Raw genomic sequence first — 24,155 nt, 5'->3', positions numbered from 1 at the left:
GTCTTGGGTGAGGACTGCAGGGCCCCCCCCCCTCCCCAGTTTATATGGGATTTTTCCTCTCACAAGCAGGCAAACCGGCCTTGAGAACGTAATGCTTCTACAGACATAAGATACACTGGGAGGCATAGGCCAATCACCTTATCCTCATATAACGGTTGCAGTTATAAGGAATAGAAACCCTCGACACTGTAAAGGTAAAAAGAGGGATAGATCTATGTATTATTTATTTAGATTTTCATAATAATTTTTATTCTTATACAGTAAAAGTAATATTTTATTGATTGGTGAGTTTCCTAATTTCAGTTTCATCTTAAAATGGTATAAATATTCTTTCTTACTTTGATACTACAGATTCATTAATGGAATATTAATATTTACAAAATTATAACTGCAACTGTTATACGAGGATAAGGTGGTTGGCCTATGCCTCCCAGTGTATCCTATGCCTGTGAAAGCGTTATCTTCTCAGGGCCAGTTTGCTTGCTTGCTTGTGGGAGGAAAAACTCACATAAACTGGGGAGAAAAACCCTGCAGTCCTTGCCCAAGACCATCTAACTTGGCTATGTCTGAGAAAGATCCTAAGCTTCTCATGTCAGTGACGGGAATCGAACCCAGGACACTCCTTTCCCAGGCATGTGGTTGTGAAGCAACCAGCCACTCGGCTTACCACGCAGTCTAATAGATAGATACATAATAAAATTATATTTTGCGAAATTTATCTTGCACTGCATTTACTTTTTATATATCGGTATCAATGCAATTCATTTCAGTTTTCTAGCGAATAACATTTTTAGTTCGCACGATGAATTTTTCTGTGATGAATTTTCCTCGTGATAAATTTTCCCACGATGAATTGTCCCTGCGATGAATTGTCTTTTCGATGACTTGTCTCTGAACCATACTTCTGAATGTTAGATTTTACCTTTAACCAATTTTTCTAATACTTTAACAACTAATCCTGCTATATTAATTTATCTTTAGTTTGTTATTTCTGTCTTGGGGCCACCTTTATGTAATGGAACTGTCTTAACTTCTTTCCGCTCCCTTGGAACCTTACCAGAGCTGAGACTTAAATTGAAAACTTCATCACAGACAATGCCAGTTCTCTTGTACATTCAGTAGTACATGGGTTGACATGCTGTCCAGTCCCACTGTTGTATTCACATTGATGTTTTTCAATTTGCTGAATATCTCTTGTTCATCTACCTCAGTTTTGACATGCATGTGTGTCACATCAGCAACTGCAAAATCTCTGCCTGGATGATATACCTTTTCAAAATGATCACTCAACTATTTCTTTTGCCTCTTTTACTATTCTATGATCGGTATTGATTAAAGTCATCCTTCTGCAGTAATTTTCCCTCTTACTTGCTTTATAACAAGAAGAATTTTTTTTTTTTTGGATTTATTTTGGCCTGCTAAGCCAATTTTCTCTCATAATCTTATGACATCTACTCCAAACAGTTTCCAAGTATGTTGCAATTACAATTTTTTTTAACTTCAAGTATACCTCTTCTTAACAGATAATTCCTCATGTTTAGCCATTCCTAGGCCAAGATAATGTGATCAGTGTAACCTGATGGCAATGTGGTCACCTTGGTTGTGAACAAATTCTGTGATGTAGTTACTTAATCAAGTACTCTCAGATCCCTAGTAACTTCTATCACATGTGGCCTCAGGTAATTATTCCTGAGGTGATTCTAATAACTTCAGAAACCAGTTTTGGGGAAGTTTCATGGATAGAAGAATTAGAAGGGTGAGATAACACCAGTGCATGAGAACTAGTGAACTATTTATTAGAAGCAATGACAAGTTGTATACCTCAAGTGAAAAGGAAAATACAATTTGATGTAAAGTGGATGACTAATGATAACAAATGAGAATTGTACATAAAAAAAAAAAGAGAGATTATGAAATATGTATGAGAGAGAATGAAAAGCAGTTGCTTTAATAGTGAGTTGAGAGATAGCAGAGATAATGAATAGTTAGATTGCTTTGTTGTGTCAGGCAAAAGTGATTCAGTTTGTGAATCTGTGGATTGCATTTGTATGGGAAAAGCAGTTGCTTTAATAATGAGTTGAGAGATAGCAGAGATAACGAATAGTAAGATTACTTCATTGTGCGAGGCAAAGGTGATTGTTTGTGAATCTGTGGATTGCATTTGTATGGGTTTTGTGTTGAATATTTAGAGGAACTATAATTTACTAAGAAGGCACAGAATCAAGAAGTTAGTGTAGCTAATGATCAAAGGATAATTATGAAGCAAGATAGCACTGCCATACAGGTTGTAGGACAGGAGGAAGATGGATACAAGGATGAAGATGCAATTGTGGACATACAAAGTGAGGATGAGTCAGATTTAAATGACGATCATATTCAGATCAGTTTTTCTGATCAGATTCAGATCAGGGAAACTATAGTGGTAAACCAAAGCGAAAGAAGTGTGGTATAGTAGCTAGAGTAGAAAGTGTTGCTTTTTGTTGTATTGCCTGAAAGATGTGTGATTATTATGTTTTAATTATATAAAGAAACCTGTGGAGAATTCATGACTAAATAAACACACGTAAAACCACAGTAATAGGTTTTTAATACGTAAATATTTCGACTGAGAGTGTTGTGCCTGTAGAGAATTTGAATGTGTTTAGTAGAAGAGAGAGAATGAGAGAGAGTTATGTGAATGATAGAAGAGGAGAGAATAGGAACAGTGGAAGAGAGGGAATGAGAGAGAGTTATGGGAATGATAGAGGACGAGAGAGAGTGGAAACAGTAGGAGAGAGAGAATGAGAAGAATGTGAGGGAGCACTGGAACCAGGGATAGAGTGATGTCAGGAAGGCAAGTAAGTTGGGGAACACAGAGAGAAAGTGTTAGAGGAGAGAGAGAGAGAGAGAGGGATCATGGGAACAATCGAGGAACAGGGTGGTAAGAGGTGTAATGTATGGAGACTCAATGATCCGTGGTGTGCAAGATAGGATGCGTCAGAAGTGTTTGCATGGAGGAATGATAGAAAGTGGCTATGGCAATTAAGAGGGGTGAAGGGGTGGATGAGATGATTGTGATGGTAGGAACAAATGACTTGAGAGGTAATGTAAATTGGGAAGCAAGAGATATGAGATTCTTCTTGAGGTTGTACGAAAGAAGACACAGAGAGGAAAGATAGTGTGCATGTTGCCCAGGTATGATAGTGATGAGCTGAGCAGAAGAGCAGTAATATTGAATAACAATAGCTAGATGACAAAGTGGATGACAAACAATATTAAACAGGAATTGCATGCGAAAAAGAGGCTATGGAAGAGATATAAGGAGACAGGTAAAGAGAAGATGCATGAAGAATATAAGACACAGGCCAGGAGAGCGAATAGTATGGTAAGGAAGGCAAAACTGCAATATGAGTAGAGATTGACCCTAAGATCCAAAGAAAATCTTAGGCAAATTTTTAGCTATGTGGCCAGTAGGAGGAGATTTTATCCCACATTGACATTGTGGGATCAAAATGGGAATACAGTGACTTATGCAGAGGACATAGTGGAATTGTTCAATGAACACTTTATTGGTGTATTTCATCCTGGAGGAGTAAGTTTTAATACTAGAGGGATAGGGCAGGTTTGAGGTTTAGAGCTGCAGGAGGAGAGCATGTTCCAAATGCTGAGTACTCTGGATGTCAGTAAAGCTGTGGGACTGGATGGTTTTTCACCACGAGTTTTTGAGAGAATGTGCTAAAGAACTGACAGCTCCTTTGACCTGGATTTTCAATGAAAGTCTGGCTATGGGAAAGATGCCCAGGGAATGGAAGGAAGGTAAGATAGTGCCATTGCATAAGGGCAGTAGCAGACTGGAAGTAACTAATTATAGGCCAGAGTGTGTGCCATCAGTACTTGTTAAGATTTGGAAAATTAGTTGGGGATCGTATACAGCATTGGGCAGATGAGGGTAATGTTATGTGTGAGAGTCAACATGGATTTGTGAATAGGCACTCTTGGTTTAGTAATATGCTAGCCTTTTATAATAAAGTTACAAGAGCAGTAGATGGGGAAAGGCATATTCTGCCATTTTCTTGGATTTAGCGAAGGCAGGGTGCCACATGGTAAGCTGATATTTAAGTTGCAGCATATGGGTTTGGATATCAGCCTGGTCAACTGGATTCAGGATTGGCTGTCTGATAGGTATCAGAGAGTTGTGTACAGTGGGGCAGTTTGAAGGAGGCAAGGGGTTACAAGTGGGGTCATCCCACAGGGCTCAGTACAGATATCTATATTGTTTAACCTTTATATGAATGACATTGTCAGTGGATTGCATTGGGATATTCAGTTGTTTGTGGATGATGTGAATTTCGGAAGGGTTATTAGTAATAGTGCAGATGTGGTAACTCTTCAAGAGGATTTGAATAAGCTAGACAGATGGGCAAATGAATGCAGTTATCGATTTAATGCAGCAAAATGTAAGGTCTTGAGGTTTGGGACACATTGATGGGATGCTGCATACTCTATACTGGAATAAGTAGGGGAGACAAGAGATCTGGGGTTGATGATTGATAGAAACCTGAAATTCAGGGAACATATATGCTTTATACTAATGCCAGGAGTATCCGGAATAAGGGAGAGGAATTGGTGGCGCAGATAGCATCAGCCTGGCCAAAAATTATTGGGATCACTGAGACGTGGTTGACAGAAGGGGATATAATAACAGGAATAGAAGTCACTGAGTATAGCATTTTTCGTCAGGATAGGAGGGGAAAGCGTGGTGATGGGGTACTGCTTATGATAAGTGATGACCTATGTCCTCTAAGAGTGGAGGCTTTGGAAGGAAGTGAGACAAATGATTTTGAGAGCATATGGTGTGAGGTAGAGGTAGGCAAGACAGGATATTTAGTGGAGTGTTGCTACAGACCCAGGAGCACAGAGGATGGGGACCAGGAGATGTTTAGACAGCTAAGTTTGGCAAGTGCAAGAAGAATGATTGTTATGGGAGATTTTAACTACAGTAGTATAAATTGGAGAGAGGAAGATGCATGTAGCAATAGTGGAATGGAATTTCTAGAATTCTTGAGGGACAAATGTCTTAGGCAACATGTAACAGAGGGAACAAGAGGTTCAAGAGTTTTAGATTTGGTTATAGCATCAGAAGAGTTGATAATAAATGAGATGACATCTCTCCCACCAGTTGGAGAGAGTGACGATATGGTTTTGACTTGGAAAATGAATAGACATGCAGGAGTATCAAAGAGACGAGAACAGTTATGTGGAATTATAATGAAGGTGATTATAATAGTCTTAGACGTCAACTTCGGGAAGTTTCATGGAGGGAAGAATTGGAAGGCCAGGATATCGTTAGTGCGTGGGAAATTGTGAAAGAATATTTGTTAGCAGCAATGGTAAGTTGTATACCACGAGTGAAGAAGAGGACACAATTTGGAGTAAAGTGGATGACAAACAATATTAAACAGGAATTGCATGTGAAAAAGAGGCTATGGAAGAGATATAAGGAGATAGGTGAAGAGAGGATGCGTGAAGAATATAAGACACAGGCCAGAGTAGTGACTAGTGTGGAAGAATGATATTGTGGGATAAAAATGGGAATAGAGTGACTGATGCAGAGGACATAGTGGAATTGTTCAGTGAACATTTTAGTGGAGTATTTCATCCTGGAGAAGTCAGTTTTAATGCTAGAGGGATAGGGCAGGTTCAAGGTTTAGAGGTACAGGAGGAGAGTGTGTTTCAGATACTGAGAACTCTTGATATCAATAAAGCTTTGGGACTTGATGGTATTTCACCACAAGTTTTGAGAGAATGTGCTAGGGAACTGACAGTGCCTTTAACCTGGCTGTTCAATGAAAGTCTGGCTTCGGCAAAGGTGCCGAGGGAATGGAAGGAAGGTAAGATAGTGCCGTTGCATAAGGGTGGTAACAGACTGGAAGTGTCTAATTATAGACCAGTCTGTGTGTCATCAGTAGTTGTTAAGATCTTGGAGAAAGTAGTGAGGGACCGTATATAGCACTGGGCAGATGAGGGTAATGTTATCTGTGAGAGTCAACATGGATTTGTGAAAGGGCCTTCTTGTTTTAGCAATATGCTAGCCTTTTATAATAAAGTTACAAGAGCATTAGATGAGGGGAAAGGCATATACTGCCATTTTCTTAGACTAAGTGAAGGCATTTGACAGGGTGCCACATTATAAGCTGATATTTAAGTTGCAGCACATGGGTCTGGATGTCAGATTAGTCAACTGGATTCAGGATTGGCTGTCTGATAGGTATCAAAGAGTTGTGTATGGTGGGACAGTTTCAAGGAAGCAGAGGGTTACAAGTGGGGTCCACAGGGCTCAGTACTAGGACCTATATTGTTTACCCTTTATATCAATGACATTGCCAGTGGATTGCAAGGGTATATTCAGTTGTTTGCGGATGATTCGAAGCTGGGAGGGATTATTAGTAATAGTGCAGATGTGGTAGCCCTGCAAGAGGATTTGAATAAGCTAGATAGATGGACAAATGAATGGGGGTATCAGTTTAATGCAGCAAAATGTAAGGTCTTGAGGTTTGGGAAACATTGATGGGATGCTGCATACTTTATGGGAGGAGTTGTACAGGAGGTTGTTGGGGAGACAAGAGATCTGGGGTTGATGACTGATAGAAACCTGAAGTTTAGGGGACATATTGCAAAGGTGGTGAAGGTAACAGAGGATTGCTGCAATTATGAGAAGGACACTGACCTGCAGAGATAAGAGGGTTATCATTCCGTTGTATAAGTCTCTGCTCAGACCACACTTGGATTATTGTTCTCAGATTTGGTCCCCGGGATTTGAAGGGGATAAATTAACTGTGGAAAAGATACAAAGATGGTCTCAGGACTGTACAAGGATAGTTATGAGAATCGGCTGAGGGAATGTGGACTGCAAAGTTTGGCAGATAGAAGAAGGAGAGGTGATATGATTGAGACTTTTAAACTGTTGTGAGGTGGTTACAGGGTTGATACTGGGGGAGTTCTTTCACTTGGTTGAACAGCGGGAAGGAGGAGTGATGATAAGAGGCCATCCCTGGAAGTTACGAAAGGAAACTGTGAGCAAGAGGGCGAGGCGTGTTTCTTTGCATAGAGGGTGGTTGAGCCGTGGTATGCATTCCCTGATAGAGTGGTGAGGGCAAGAACAGTCAATGAGTTTAAGGAGTGGTATGATAGATTTTGTGTTTCTTAGGGGGAACCTCCCCTCGATGAGTCTTGACAGACTTTATGTTCTTAAGAAGGGCCTCCCACGATGAGTCTTTTGACTCCATGGAGGCCTGAATAATAATAATAATAATAATATTGCAAAGGTGGTGAAGGTAACACAGAGGATTGCTGCAATAATGAGGAGGACACTGACCTACAGAGATGAAACAGTTATCATTCCATTGTATAAGACACTGATATGACCACATTTAGATTATTGTTCTCAGATTTGGTCCCCAGGATTTGAAGGGGTCAAATTAACTATGGAAAGGGTAGAAAGGCAGATAACAAAGATGGTTTCAGGACTGTACGATGTTAGTTATTAAGATCAACTGGGGGAATGTGGACTGCAGAGTTTGATGGATAAAAGAAGGAGAGGCAATATGATTGAGACTTTTAAACTGTTGAGAGGTGGTTACAGGGTTGACACTGGGGAGTTCTTTTACTTGGTTGAACGGCAGGAAGGAGTATTGACAAGGGGCCATCTCTGGAAGTTTTGAAAGGAAACTGTGAACAAGAGGGTGAGGATTAGTTTCTTTGCATGAAGGGTGGTTGAGCCATGGGATGCATTGCCTGATAGAGTGGTGAGGGCAAGAATGGTCAATGAATTTAAGAAGTGGTATGATAGACTTTGTGTTTCCTAGGACCTCCCATGATGAATCTTTTGACTCCTTGGAGTCCTAAATAATAATAATAATAATAATAATAATATATTAAGGCATGTGTATGACTAAGGGACCTCCAAGGTTACTATTTTACTCCAGCTTAGGATAATAATAATAATAATAATATTGTTAAAACCACATGGTTACTCTCCCCAGTTGGCATAGTGATGACATTCTTGTTATCTCCATATTGAGATGATATTAACTCTAATAATCAAGTCTCATGCTTTGCTTCAACTACAAGTGTTCTTAAGTTAAGGAATTCAATTTCCTTACTCACATATGATATTTTCTGCTTCAAATCAGTGCCTGATTTTATTATTGTTATTATTATTATTATTACCCGAGACCCCATGTAGTCAAAGACTCATCTGGGAGTTCCTTTTATCATACACACAGCTCATCATACCGTGCTTTAAGCACACTCAAATTCTCTGCAGACACCACACTCTCAGGCAAGGCATTCGAATCATTCACAACTCTGCATGAAAAAAACCTGCTCTCACTGCCCTACTCACACCCTCTTTATACAGTTTCCAGGGATGACCTCTGGTTCTCCTCTGATCTCCCACTATTTTCTGTAGAACCTCTCCAGCATCGATCCTATAACAACCACCCCTTACTAACTTGTTGGTCTCTATCATATCTTCTCAATCTTTCCCCATACTCGACATTCCAGAGTTTAACACATTGACCGCCGTATGAATCAAATACAATTCACACTACGTTTTTTCAATGCGTTGCGTGAATCATATTTGCTTTGCATAAAGATTTTTCTTTCAGGCTGTGTAGTTCACCCATGATTCATCATATCTAAATGAAATGCTTATGGGTAATGGAAATGTGGGGCTTGGTAAACAGGTTTATATAGTTAACGTGGTGGAATTTCAACAACATGTACAAAAGGTGGCCTATTATAGGGATTTTATTTTTACCTGATTGAGGCCAATTTCTAATGTTGAATTAAACAATAAGAATGGTGCTAAATATTTATTTATAATATTTGTCATTATAAATGTGCCAAATCATAAATTTTTCTTCTAAAAAATTGAAAAACTAAGAAACAAAAAATGATACTTTTTTGAAAATAAACAAACAATAGTCAAATAGATATGAAAAAAATAATTAGGTGAAATTATTACTAAACTATTACAAAGTACAGTTATGCACAATAGTAAAACAGCGAACACAGTAAAAGTTTTCACATTGAACACATTTCCACTGTGTCTGTGTGGCTTTAGATGTTACATATTTTCTATTATGTTCTTCGGTTAACTTTTTGTAGCAAGATGTACATCTTCTCCTATTACTGGTACCAACCTCTTCTAAAATATGTTTTTTCTTGTTTGAAGTTGTAGTGACATTATTTTCCTTTGGTGTAATCCTAATAACTCTTTTGCAATTTTTTCTCTAAATTCTGTGATGCTAATGTTTTTATCACTAACTCACTTATATACTATAAAAGCGTTCACCACAGCGGAACCTAAAAGAATTTCAACTGCGAGTTTTCGTTACCATTTCACATTTCTTCGAAGACAAGAAGCATAGGCTTTTACCTGATCAGATAGATCAATAAAACTTTTGCTTTTGTTATAGTCTATAATAGCTTCCAGCTTTTGCACTTCGTTACCATCCTTGCTGTAAGAGATTTCATTTTGTTTGTGTTTTGTTGATAACATAAGCACTTCACATTTATCGCACCATTTTATTACCACCACCCCTGTGTCACTTTCTTTACAAATTAATTCACCCTTTTTCAATTTCTTCTGGATAACATCCTGTGGAATTCCCTTTCAATTTTTTCTCCAAGTGCCTACAAGGTGTTTTGTCTATTCAAAAGTTTGTGCGCTAATTCATTACTGGTATAATAATTATCTACATATATTGTGCGTCCATGGTCAAGTAGATTGATTCTCACAAAGTCCCATAACAATGGAAGTTGGAACACTATTAGTGGTATTGGTCTTTTCTGTGCCACAGTATATCTTGAAATCATAGGTATATCCATCTTCAATACACAATTTGAATAGTTTTATGCCAAATTTGTGTCGTTTATTCTTGGTGTACTGACGAAAGGCAAGACGACCTCGGAAAGGAATTAAAGTGTCATCTACACAAATATTACTCGAAGGTGTCATTATTTTCTGGAAATTTTTTCTTATATGATTTATGAGAGGTGTAATTTTATAAAGTCTTTCAGAAGTATTTCAACCCTCGTTGTCTGTGAATTGCCAGTTACTGAGAAGAAGATCGAACTGATTCCTTGGCATAACTTATTTGATTTCTGTAGAATAGAGGATGTTATTTGACCAATAACACTCTAATTTTGGCATCTGCACTAAACCAAACCAAATTTGCAGACCCAAAAATATCTTCATTTCATTGGGATTTGTGTTTTTCCACTTTCTTATCCTTGCTTTTGGTAAAATTGTCTTACTAAGTTTTTGAAGAGCATATCTGTTAGTTTCTTGCACCATTAGGTCCAGCAGTCCTTCATCAACAAACATAAAAAAGAAGTCTACAGGCTGTTTATCATGCATTGCTTCAATAACATTTTGTTTTATTCCAAAATTATTATCCACAAACTGAAAATATTTTAGATTATCACCTGTAATTTCATTCCATTGTAGGTCAGTTAAATTCCAAGTATTTCATCTGAGGAAGAATCATTAGTCAAATGCAGATTTCTAATAACATCATCAATTGTTTGTTCTACAGAATGAGCAGCAGTAAACTAAGATGTACTAGCAGCAAAAACTTCGGTATTACCAGTTGTAGATACTTTTATTCTCTTTCTAGCAATGAGAGAATCAGAATCTGAAAACACAGAACTAAGATCACTTCCATTATAACTTTCCAATGAATATTCGTATGGTTTGTCATCAGATAGAACTTCATTTATCAATGCTTCTAAATGACATTGCTCTTTTTCATAGTCTCCCATATCAGGGCAATTTATAACAAATTTATTCCACCGGACAAAACACTGAATGCATATAACTGTTCATGCGCATCATAGATATGCAAGTTTGACCTTATGTGGAGTGCGAGTCACATGTGCACCGCTCGGCCCAGTCAGTAAAAAAATTCTTCTCAGGCCGCACGGTTCACACATGATTTGCACTTAACAAATCTATTTAGCTGCATGAAATAGATAAAAAATCATAAAATATGATTATTTTATGTTACTTTCAGCGAATTGTAAAACAAAAAGAAGTTGGTCCGGGGATCACAAAATTTTTTAACATTACGGCAGCCAAAGTGTTAAAAACTACCTTTGTCAGTTGCATCTGGACCCTTTCCAACATCTCTTCATCCTTCTAAAACCAGGTGACCAAATCTGGGCACAATAGTCTATGTGTGGCCTAATCAAAGCCTTATACAATGGAACAAGAATCTCTGTACTTCATCAAGTCAGTGTCCTCCGCATCATTCCCAGAAGCCTTTGTGTTCTCTTCACAATCTTGGCTATGTGTCCCCTAAATTTCAGATCCTTATCCACTATCATTCCCAGATCTCATTTCCTCCACTTCCGACAATATATCCTCACCAAGCATAAATTCTGCATCCCATTTTTGTTTTCCAAATTTTAAAACCTTACATTTTCCAACATTGAACTCGCATCCCCATTCCCATGCCCAATCATTCAATTTATTCAAGTCTTCTTGTAAGGCCACAACATCTTCTCTAATCTTCATGGTTCGTCCCAACTTTACATCATCTGCAAACAATTGAATATCTCCATCCAAATCTTCACCAATATCGTTAATATACTAGTTAAACAGTAATGGCCCTATAATAGACCCCTGAGGCACACCGCTAGTGACTTTTCTTTTTTTGGATATTGCTTTCCCATACACAACTTTTTGATACCTATCAGATAGCCAGTCTCCAATTCCAGTGCACCAATCTAATATCCAACCCCATCTGCTCTAATTTGAGTATCAAATTATCATGCAGTAATCAATCAAAAGCCTTTGCAAAATCTAAGTATATTACCGTGTATCCTTCTCCTCTGTCCAAGGAAGCTGTCACCTAATTGTAATAAGCTAGTTGATTACTAAAACATGACCTCCATTTAACAAATCCATGCTGTCCATCAAAGATAATACTATTGTTGTCAACCCAATTCTTGATCTTCACAAGCTTCTCCAACAACTTAACTACAATACCTGACACACAGATAGGCCTATAGTTTGATGCTTGAGTTCTATCACCTCCTTTATGAAGTGGTACAATCGTGTCCTCCTTCCACTCCTTCCCAAACTAACATTTGAAGATTAGTAGGCAGCTATTCCCCCCCCCCCCCAACCAATCACAGAATAGTTGGCCCAAGACTATCAATGATTTCTAATTGGCATTTGGAGAGGAGAGGAGATTGTATAGCAGATACCTGCTGCCATCTCATGATCCCTATCCTTAATACTATATATCATTCTCTGAAATAGTGCAAGTTCTAAGGCTTGAGTTTGCAGGAGAAAATCTGCTTATTTTCTCTAACTAACTTGGGAACCAGTTCAAGAAAGTCTTTAAAAAAAGGTTCCTCTAGTTGGACACTAGTATTGAACTTAGAGTGATCTTCATTCAGGTCACCTGGCCCACCATTTCCCTAGGGCCAAACAGGCCTTACAATAAAATAATATATTTTTATTACTTTTTATTTTAGGCTGTAGCAGTAGTATTTTCAAATTTAAAAAAAAAAAAATGTATTTTTAACATTTAATACTTAGTTGTTGTTACTTTCCATTATATCAAATTTATTGAAATTGAGTACTCTATACACCCAAATACATCAACATATAAGTTTCTACATTAATAACTAGATGAATAAGCCCATGTGAATTTTAAGAAAATGTAAATCATTATGTTATGAATGAACAGGTGATCACAATGAATTTCTTATTTTGTTCAATGAATATTCTTTTTTTTTAACATATATATATATATATATATATAATTCTAGATTGCATTAGCTACGTTTACTGTCTACACACTGGTTGATGCTCGTAATGTTCTTGATGCTAATACAGCCTTTGTGTCTTTATCTCTTTTCAACTTACTTCGATTTCCTATGGGTCTTCTTCCAGATTTACTGACAAGATTAGTTAGGGTATGGAATTATTTTCTATTTTCTATTCTATTTTAATATTGCAGTGTTATTCAATATAAATAATTTTATTTTATTTATTTATTTTTTTGTTCTAATATTTATTGATCAACTTTAGCAATTTGTCAGTCTTGTTGGCTGAAGGGATAGCATATTTGCTCACTAACCAGCAGGCCATAGGTTCAAAATTCCACCTTGGACATGGATGTTTGGGAAAATCTTTACGATGGGACCAATTTTCATCACCTGGTGTGAGACCACCACCTTGCATATTAGAAGCCTGAAGCAGCTTGAAAAAGTTCAATGTTTGGTCTCCAGGGTAGGATTTCCATATTATCTTAATCTTTAGCCCACCAAAGATACTTACATTATGTTTTTACAACTCTCATGTGTAGGATTCACATAAGAAGAAAATATATATATATACAAAAGGAAGTACAGAATGCTGGAGAGAGTTAGCATTTTGAAACTGGTTTGGGAGAAATTAATTTGAGTGAGAGAGAAAGAAAGTGATATGGACTAAAACTATCACTTCAGGCTAAGATTATATTTCATACCAGTATTTATATTAATAACTTTAATGGTCTGATAAATATATAAAAATTTTTAATCATACTTACCAATAAATTCCAGGGAGATGAGGGAAATATATATATATATATGATATAACTGATTTACTCAGCTGAGAGACATATGGCTGACCGTTTGGCTTTTCATCTTAGTTATAAAATATAGAAACACTATTTTAATTTAAGTAAACTGCACAGCTAGTTTCATTTTCTTAAAAGACTTTTTTTGGGTGCATAACATATGGGAACCACCAAAAACTGCAGGAGAAAAAATCCATACATTAAAGCATAAAATAGCTTTAATCATGAATGTACATCTCAACACTAACCTCAACTGCACTGCTCTCCAACTTGGGTGTCTATGAGACCTTGAATGCGTGTGCACACCTAACAGTGAAGAGATACACATAACATCTTCAAACGTTAATATGTTAATGTTTTATTGTATAGATTTTTTTCTCTTGCAATGTTTGTTGGTAGTTCCAGATGTTATGCACCCAAAGAAATCTTCTAAGAAGACAAAACTAGTTGTGCAGTTTACTTAAATTAAAATAGTGTTTCTATTTTTTACCTCTCAGCTTATAGTCATTTAATATATTTATATATAATCACTTTTGGGCTCTTATTATGAGTTATGCAGTGATTATAACAAAAAATATGATTATTGATTGTACAGAGATGTGTATGAAAATTATTTTAGACATGTCAAATATGAAACAGTAACCAAATGAAATATTTGATTTTTTATTTTATTTATCATATAAAGTTAATTGTTAATTTGCAGTCATTTTGTTTACATTTTTTAACTGTAGATATAAGAATAGTTCTTTAGTATTATATGTCACGTATACGAGATGTGTTCAAAAAAAGACCAAACTTTTTAATTAGCGTGCCAACCAGCAGCGAGCATGCTGCAGCTACTGAACACACCTAGTTGCACGTTTTGACAACAAACTGCCATATGTCCCATTCTGCTATGAGCATTAGTCATTGAGTTACATCTGATGAAGTGAGCACATGCACAAGCTGTTCATCGGTTATTGAGAAAGTGACAATGAAAGAGCTTGAAGAATAATATGTGTATGTAAAATTTTGCTGCAAACTTGGTAAAAATTTTACAGAGACATTTCAATTGCTTAACCAAGCATACAGGGAAGACTGTATGAACCGAATGCAGTGCTATGAGTGATTTAAGCATTTTTAAAAGGGCAGAGCATTGGTCGGTGAAGAATCCAGGCCTGGACTACCTTCTACATCAACAGACGACAACCATGTCGAGAAAGTTCATGCTGTGATTCATGGATATCATCATTTAACTGTCCGAGAAGTAGCTGACAAAGTTGGCATCAGCATAAGATCTTGCCATCAAACTTTGACTGAAAATCTTCAGATGCACATTCATGTGTTACTCCTCATCCACAGTTATATGGCGGAACATCAGACATCCATAGTGTTCCATCTACCCTAACCTGCGGACTTAGCCACAGCAGACTTTCCCTGTTTTCCAAATTTAAAACCACTTTGAAAGGATGTCATTTCTAAACCATAGAGGAGATTCAGGAAAATGTGATAAGAGAACTGTGCACCATCAAAGAAAGTGCATTCAATGAAGCATTCAACAATAGAAGAAACGTTGGGAATGGTGTATATGATGGTCAGTAGAGGAGACTACTTTGAAGGGGACAGTGTTTAAACTGTTGTAAAACGAGCAAAGTATTATAGCAAAAGTTCCGTCTATTTTTGAACACAGCTTGTATATTGCAAGTTTTTTTATTTTTTTTATAGTGGATTATTAACAGTAAGAATACTTTAAAATGGCATCCTTAAATTTATAGTACAAGGGCTCAGTACTAGGACCTATATTGTTTAACCTTTATATCAATGACATAGCCAGTGGATTGCAGGGGGATATTCAGTTGTTTGCAGATGATGCGAAGCTGGGAAGGATTATTAGTAATAGTGCAGATGTAGTAGCCCTGCAAGAGGATTTAAATAAGCTAGATAGATGGGCAAATGAATGGGCATGTCAGTTTAATGCAGCAAAATGTAAGGTCTTGAGGTTTGGGAAACATCGATGGGATGCTGCATACTCTATGGGAGGAGTTATACTGGAGGAAGTAGGGGAGACAAGAGATCTGGGGTTGATGATTGATAGAAACCTGAAGTTTAGGGGACATATTGCAAAGGTGGTGAAGGTAACACAGAGGATTGCTGCAATTATGAGAAGGACACTGACCTGCAGAGATAAGAGGGTTATCATTCCGTTGTATAAGTCTCTGATCAGACCACACTTGGACTATTGTTCTCAGATTTGGTCCCCAGGATTTGAAGTGGATAAATTAACTGTGTAAAGGATACAAAGACGGATGACAAAGATGGTTTCAGGACTGTACAAGGATAGTTATGAGGATCGGCTGAGAGAATGTAGACTGCAGAGTTTGTCCTACTTTTGTCACATTGGTGGATAGAAGAAGGAGAGGTGATATGATTGAGACTTTTAAACTGTTGAGAGGTGGTTACAGGGTTGATACTGGGGAGTTCTTTTGCTTGGTTGAACAGCGGGAAGGAGTGATGACAAGAGGCCATCCCTGAAAGTTACGAAAGGAAACTGTGAGCAAGAGGGTAAGGAGTGGTTTCTTTGTGTGGAGAGTGGTTGAGCCGTGGAATGCATTGCCTGATGGAGTGGTGGGAGCGAGAACGGTCAGTGAGTTTAAAGAGTGGTATGATAGATTTTGTGTTTCTCAGGGGGGGGACCTCCCCTCGATGAGTCTTGACAGACTTTATGTCTTAGGAAGGACCTCCCTCGATGAGTCTTTTGACTCCTTGGAGGCCTGAATAATAATAATAATAATAATAATAATATATTTTGGCTCTTCTCCCAGATTGAATTTTTGATATCATCATCCAACCTTCTTGGTGTCAAAAGACTCATTATATGAGGTCCTTCTATCACAATCACAGCTTATCAAACCATAAGCCTTAAATGCATTCATTGTTTCTGCACCCACAATACTCTCAGGCAAATCATTTCAATTGCTCATTCCTCTCCATGTTGAACTTTACCCAGCAGATACACTCCAAAAGTTTCTACATGTATGCAAAGAACTTTGGACTGCATTGATTTAAGAAAAGGTCTGTGTGTGTGTTGTGTGTGTGTGTGTGTGTGTGTGTGTGTGTGTGTGTGTGTGTGTGTGTGTGTGTGTGTGTGTGTGTGTGTGTGTGTGTGTGCACGTGCATCAGAAAGAGGTTTGAGAGATGGTAAGAACACTGAGTGATGGGATGTGTAACAGGGAATGAAATTAGCATAATATGTTACTAATCTCTTATCTCAATCATGTCCTCTGTCCTCCTTCTGTCCACTAGGCTGTGCAATTTGCATTCTCTCAATCTGTTCTGATACTCCACATTTGAGAGACCAGAAACCAGCTTAGTTAACTGTTTCTGAACCCTCTCCAACAACTCACCACCAGTTTTAAAACTAGGTGATCAAATCTGTTCACGGTAATCCATATGCAACATGATCAAAGCATTCTGCAATGGAATCATAATGTCCTTACTTCTATATGTCATTGTTCTTCAGATCATTGCCATAATTTGTAGTGTTATCCTCAGAATTTTAGCAAAGTGCCCCTGAAATTTTGTCCCTATCCACAATCCCCAGATTTTTCATCTCCTTAACCTATTCTAAGATATCTCCACCAGTCCTATACTCTGCAACCCATCTTTGCTTCCCAATTTTTAAAACCTTATACTCTGTAACATTAAACTAATATCCCCCACATGCTAGCACCCATTCATGCATTTAGGCCCTCTTGCAAAACTACAACATCCGATCTGCTTCCCATAACTATCAACAACTTTGTATTATCTGTATATTACCATTTCAGTCCTTTCTAATGTCCTTTACATACAAATTAACAGCAATGGCTCCAAATTAGATTTCTGGGACCACATCACTAATGATGTTTCTCTTCTGGGATATCAACTCTTCCCCCCATACATAACCTGCTGATACTTATCAGACAGCTAATCTCCAATCCAAGACACTGATCTACCATGCAATCCATTCTGTTTCAATTTAATTACCAGCTTGTCATGGGGAAATCTGTTGAAGGCCTTTCAAAATCTAAATATACTACTATATATGAATCCCCATCTCCAGTGCGCGTTCACCATCTTGTTGTGATAACTAAGCAGATTGTTAAAACATGATCTTTCTTTAGCAGCTTTATTTGCCTTTTGTTTTGAAGTGAGCATCATTCTTGCTTCATAGACAGTATGTCGATATTATCTACAACAGAAAAGTGGCTCTTTTATCTCATCATCATCATCATCTCATCTTCTTTATACCCTCTTTTACCTTGCAGTGTCAAGGGTTTATTAATCATCGGACTTCATACCATTCACAGGATAAGGTGGTCAGCCCTATGCCCTGTTGTATCCTATGTCCTGTAGTGCTGAGTTCTCAAGGCCAGTTTGCCTGCTTTGTGGGATGAAAAACCCCAGGATAAACTGGAGAAAAAACCTACTGCCCAAGACCGACTAACATGGCTATGGCTGAGGAAGATCCTTCAGCTCCTCACATCACCAATGGGAATCGAACTTAGGACACTCCTTCCCCAGGTGTATGGTTGTGAAGTGCACAACCACTAGGCTAACCATGCAGACGTGGCTCTTTTATTTCATTTAGAATTTATTCAAATGTATTATGGAAAAGTAGTTGTGTGATAGGTTTTTTTAACTTAATATTATTATCCCATGGAGTCAAAGGCTCATCTAGGAGGTCCTTTTGTCATACACACAGCTCATCATACCGCACCTTAAACACACTCAGATTCTCTGCACACCACACTCTCAGGCAAGGCATTCCAATCATTCACAACTCTGCATGCAAAAAACCTGAACTCGCGCTCATATCCTCCTTATACAGCTTCTAGACCTCTGGTTCTCCCCTGATCTCCCATCGTTTGCTGTAAAACCTCTTCAACTATGATCCTGTAACAACCCCTTACTAACTTGTAGGTCTCTAGCATACCACCCCTCTTCCTCCTAATAACTAGACTCTGTAAATTGCATCATCTCAACCTTTCCTCATATTTGACATTCCAGAGATCAGAAACTACCTTAATAAGTCCCCTCTGGACAAGTTTCCAACATCTCTTCCTTCTTTTGAAACCAGGTGACCAAATCTGTGCAGATTAGTTCATGTCTGGCCTATCAAAGCCTTGTACAATGGAACAAGAATCTCCTTACTTCTACAAGTCAGCGTCTTCCGCATCATTCCCGGAATTCTTTGTGTTGTCTTCACAATTTTGGCAATGTGTCCCCTCAATTTCAGATCCTTATCCACTATCACACCAAAATCTCTTATTTCCTCTATCTCCAACAATATATTCCCGCCAAGCATAAATTCTACATCCCATCTTTGTTTCCCAAATTTTAAAACCTTACATTTTGTAACATCGAATATGCATCCCCATTCTGTGCTCATTCACTCCATTTATTCAAGTCTTCTTTTAAGGCCACAACATCTTCTCTACTCTTCATGGTTCGTCCCAAGTTTCCATCATCTGCAAACAACAGAATATATCCATCCAATATTATTAATATACAATATTATTACTTCAGCAATATTATTAATATACAAGTTAAACAGCAATGGTCCTAAAACAGACCTGTGAGGCACACCACTAGTGGCTTTCCTCTTCCTGGATATTGCTTACGCATACAAACTTGCTGATAGAAATCAGATAGCCAGTCTTCAATTCAATGCACTAATCTAATATCCAACCCCATCCACTCTAGTTTGACTATCAACTTATTATGTGGTAATCTATGAATAGCCTTTGCAAAATCTAAATATACTATTGTGTATCCCTCTCCTCTGTCCAAGGAAGCCAACACCTTATTGTAATAAATAAATAGATTACTAAAACATGACCTACATTTAGCAAATCCATGCTGGCCATCAAAGATAATACCATTGCTGTCAGCCCAATTCTTGATCCTAGTTCTCGCCAGCTTTCTCCATCAACTTAGCCACAACACCAACACACAGATAGGTCTGAGTTCTATCACCTCCCTTATGAAGCAGCATAATCTTGGCCTCCTTCCACTCCTTTGGAACTTGACCTAGTTCAAGAAACCAGTACATGTTAAAAAATATGTCAAGGCAAATGTCAACTCCCTGGCATATTCCTTCAGAATATGTGGTGATTATTATCAAGTCCCACAGCTTTATTAACATCAAGTTTGCTCAATTCCCCATACACCTCTTGCTCACTTACTGTCAGTCTTTCCTCCCCATCATCAACTGCTCTCAATTACAACTTGCTTGATTGTTTTCAAATATGCTTGATTTTAGTTTTTAATTATTGCCAATTCATTTTAATTTCAATTAGTACTTCCGAGCTTCTTTCTTGTTGGAAAGACCAGATAAGCTTAACGAATTCTGGTATAGCAGATCTTCTCCACAAAAACTTCCTGTGGCAATATTGGCATATTAGATCTTCTGACAACAACTTTTTGCTTTTGCTTCTAGGAGGACATATTCCAAACAACCTACTATTTGGAATATGTTGCTTGAAATTAGTATTTTGTTCAAGTTCATGCAATTTTGTAAGCAGCTGGAAGAGACTAGGGATATACTTTGTACCATCTGTACTATCTGCGAAATGTACGCGTTGCGGAGTGCGGTCAGAGTGTGGTTAGATGATAATAAAGGAGTGAATGTGTGTAGAAAATGTAGGGAGAATGAGGAATTGAAGTGTATTTTGGATCGTGAGTGTGATATTTTTGTCAAACTTCAGAATGAAGAAAATAGGGATATGACAAGAAACGGCGAGGTTGTACCAGAGAATTGTGATAGTGTGAATGTAGAAAGTGTGAATGATAGTATTAATGGTTTTACAGAGAATAAAAAAGATGAGATAGATGCAATGAGTGAGATCGCATTGTTGAAAGATGCGATACAAAGGGCAAAACAGCAGCTAGACCGTATGAGCAAAAGTTGACTAATTGAACCAGCCAATAATAAAAAGTATCATGGGAAAAATAGGCGTATGAGTGCGAACATGAACAAAATGAAGGATAGAGTGCTGTATGGAGACTCATTAGTACGAGGTGTGTTAGTAGAGGATTTGACAAAATCGTACCAACCTGGTGTGACCATAAAGGATGTAACTGAGTCTATTACAGAGCAAAAGGAAAGGGTGAAAGAAATGATTGTTGTGGCAGGTATGAATGATTTTAAAGGAGATAAAATGGAAATGATAGAAGACCTGAATGAATTGTTTGATGTAGCAAAAGAAAAGAGTGAAAGAGTTAGAATGATTAGTCTTTTGCCACAGTATGACAGTGAAATGTTTAAAAGGAGGGCCATAATTGCGAATGACTTTATGCATGGGTTATGTATGACGAGTGGTGTTGAATTTGTGGATGTGTGGAGTGAGTTCGATGGGCGAAAGGATCTATATAAGATGGATGGCTTGCATTTGAATGGTTATGGTGTAAGGAGACTTGAGAAAGTGTTGCTGAATATAGTGGATGTGCAAATTCAGGTAAACTAGATTTATTAAGGGGGGATGGTAGATATACAGTCCTTAGGGAGGCAGTTGAATGTACGAATGAATATAATATGCCCGAGCGAATAACGACAACAAATCAGAGTGGGATAGTTAACATAAGGCATTAAGGTAGGGTTGGGACTAATGGGGGTCGTAAATTCATGTACACTAATGGTAGGAGTATTAGGAACAAAAAAGAAGAGTTTTTGGCCATGGTTGGCACTTCCAGACCACATTATTGGTATTAGTGAATCATGGCTCACTGTAGATGATATAGCTAGTGGGATTGAATGTGATGGATATAGTGTGTTCAGGAATGACAGGGAGAATAAAATGGGGGGAGGAGTATTGTTGATGATAGCTGATGAGCTACAGCCAACGAAAATAGAAGTTCAATTGCAGGATGGAGAAAAGAGCACATTTGAGGCCATTTGGTGTGAGATTGTGGCCAGCAGAACTAAATATACAATTGGGTGCTGCTATAGACCAGGTGATGGAAAAGATGATGGTGACAGTATGCACAAGCAAATAGAAGAAATGAGTGGAAGGAGGGTAATTATTATGGGAGATTTCAACTATGGTCGCATTGATTGGAGTGAGGAGAGGACACGTGGGAGGAAGGAATTGGATTTTATGCGGTTATTAAGGGATAACTATCTGCGACAGCATGTAATGGAAAACACTAGAGGTCAGAGAGTGCTAGACCTAGTAATTACATCTGAGGATTTGGCTGTAACAAATATGACCACATTGCCACCAATTGGTGAGAGTGATCATAGGGTCTTGACTTGAGAGGTGGCTAAAGGTGTGGAATTTTCAATTAAGACAGGGTACATGTGGAATTATCGGGCTGGAAAGTATGACAAGCTTAGGAGTTTGATTGGTTCAGTGCCATGGCATGTACAACTGCAACGACTAGAAGTTGGTACAGTATACCTAGTGTCTGAATAATAAATCAAGTAGGGGTTAAATGGATGAATAACACCATTAAGCTTGAGCTGCAAAAAAAGAAACAACTATGGAGGGAATTTAAGGAGAAAGGTAAACGGCAGGCACATGAACGGTATAAAGCGCAGGCTAGAAGGGTAACGAGTGTGGTAAGAAAAGCAAAAAAGGATTACGAAAGAACATTGGCCATGCAGGCTAAAGAGAATACGAAACAGTTTTTAGATATGTAGCAAATAAAAGGAAAAATGTACATGGCAGAATGATTTTAAAGAATGCCGATGGTAGGGAGGTAACTGAATCAGTTGATTCTCGTAGACAAGCTTATACGTTGGTTATGCATTATTAAAACACTTAAGGAATAGAACAACGTAGTTAAGGATATAAATTAAATTAAACTTTAATAAATATTTTCCGATATTTCGGCAATGTCACATTGCCATCTTCTAAAGGAACTTACAAAAGAAGGACGTGCACGTAGGCACTACAAACACAGTAACTGGGAATGAAGAGATGAAAATCCCTTATCCGCTCCACTAAAGACCAACCACTTCCCCTAGACCTACCTGGTGTATACCAGGTCCTTTGCAGTTGTAATCTTCTTACTTTGGCCAAACAGCCAGGACAGCGAATATCAGAATTTCTGAACACAAGGACTACATCCGATTTCACAAGTACAGCCATTCTGGTCTTGCGGACCATGCTCTGGATATACGCCACAGAATACGGTGGAAGAAAGCTACAGTAATACACCGTAGCAAATACAAATACGAAAGACTATTTATGGAATCAGCCTCAGCCCTAAGAAATTCTCCAAACCTCAACAAATTTGGTTGTATGCGACTGCCCCAAATTTGGGAGGCTTACATCAGCAGACCTTCAGCCCAATGTCCAAGAACATCTACTTAGCCCGCTAGAGGGCACCATCAGGACTTTTAGGAGAACAATAGCTTCATCTCTTCATTCCCAGTTACTGTGTTTGTAGTGCCTACGTGCACGTCCTTTTTTTGTAAGTTCCTTTAGAAGATGGCAATGTGACATTGCCGAAATATCGGAAAATATTTATTAAAGTTTAATTTAATTTATATCCTTAACTACGTTGTTCTATTCCTTAAGTGTTTTAATAATGAATCAGTTGATATAGTTGAGTTACTGAGTGAGCACTTTGCAAGTATATATCAACCAGGTGGTGACATTGCAGAAACGAATAAACCAGTAGATTATATGGGAATTGTGGTGAATGAAGTGGAGGTGAGTAGTCTATTGCATAACCTCAATGTCAATACATTCGTGGGATTGGATTGTATACCAGCTCGGGTCGTACGAGAAGCAGCTAAAGAATTGTCAGTACCCTTGACCATTTTGTTTAATTTGAGTCTCGGGTCTGGGTTAGACCCGAGGGGGGTGGAAAGAGGGGAAAATAGTTCCATTGCATAAAGGTGGTTCCAAGACTGCTGTTGTAAATTACCAACCGATTAGCATATCAGGAATCATTGTCAAGGTCTTAGAGAAATTCGTCAAGAAAAGAATACAGGATTAGATAGATGAAAATGGGATATTGTATGGGGGACAACATGGTTTTGTGAAGGGTAGATCATGCCTCAGTAACTTGCTCACATTTTATAGCACAGTGATGATTGAACTGGATAGGGGTAACGGGTTTACAGTGATACTACTGGACCTTACCAAGGCCTTTGACAGGATACCACATGGAACCCTAATCAGGAAACTGGAGCAGATGGGGATAGATATATGGTTGGTGAGATGTATAGGAGGGTGGTTGAAGTAGAGATACCAGAGTGGTTTATTCAGGAGTGGAATCTAAAAGACGGCTTGTGACTAGTGGTGTGCCGCAGGGCTCTGTTCTTGGACCACTGCTTTTCAATTTGTTCATCAATGATATAGGAAAGGATTTGAGAGGAAGGGTTCACTTGTTTGCTGATGATGCAAAGTTGGGTAGAGCAATTGTGAGTGCACAGGATGTCAAAATTTTACAGGATGATTTGGATAGTTTGGAGGACTGGGCTAAGGAGAATGAATGTCAATTTAATGTGGCAAAGTGTAAGGTTATGCACTTTGGGGTGAAAAGAATAGCAGCAGTATA

General features: G+C 38.1%; 1 protein-coding gene across 4 annotated transcripts in view; it reads left to right on the top strand.

Moving 5' to 3' along the window:
- Positions 1-24,155, top strand: part of LOC150099946 (ATP-binding cassette sub-family C member 1-like) — a 684,487-nt gene that overhangs the window by 261,790 nt on the left and 398,542 nt on the right. For all 4 annotated transcript variants that reach the window (XM_090403130.1, XM_090403131.1, XM_090403128.1 and 1 more), the window contains one exon: positions 12,829-12,975. In XM_090403130.1, the coding sequence (XP_090259256.1) occupies positions 12,829-12,975 (147 nt within the window). The remainder of the gene's footprint in view (positions 1-12,828; positions 12,976-24,155) is intronic.

This window comes from Typopeltis vanoorti, chromosome 13, assembly GCF_054136105.1.
Source record: "Typopeltis vanoorti isolate ZY-2024b chromosome 13, IOZ_Tvanoo_1.0, whole genome shotgun sequence".
Taxonomy (NCBI): domain Eukaryota; kingdom Metazoa; phylum Arthropoda; class Arachnida; order Uropygi; family Thelyphonidae; genus Typopeltis; species Typopeltis vanoorti.
Note: the sequence above shows the minus strand (reverse complement) of the source record. Positions and strands in the feature narration are given on the sequence as shown.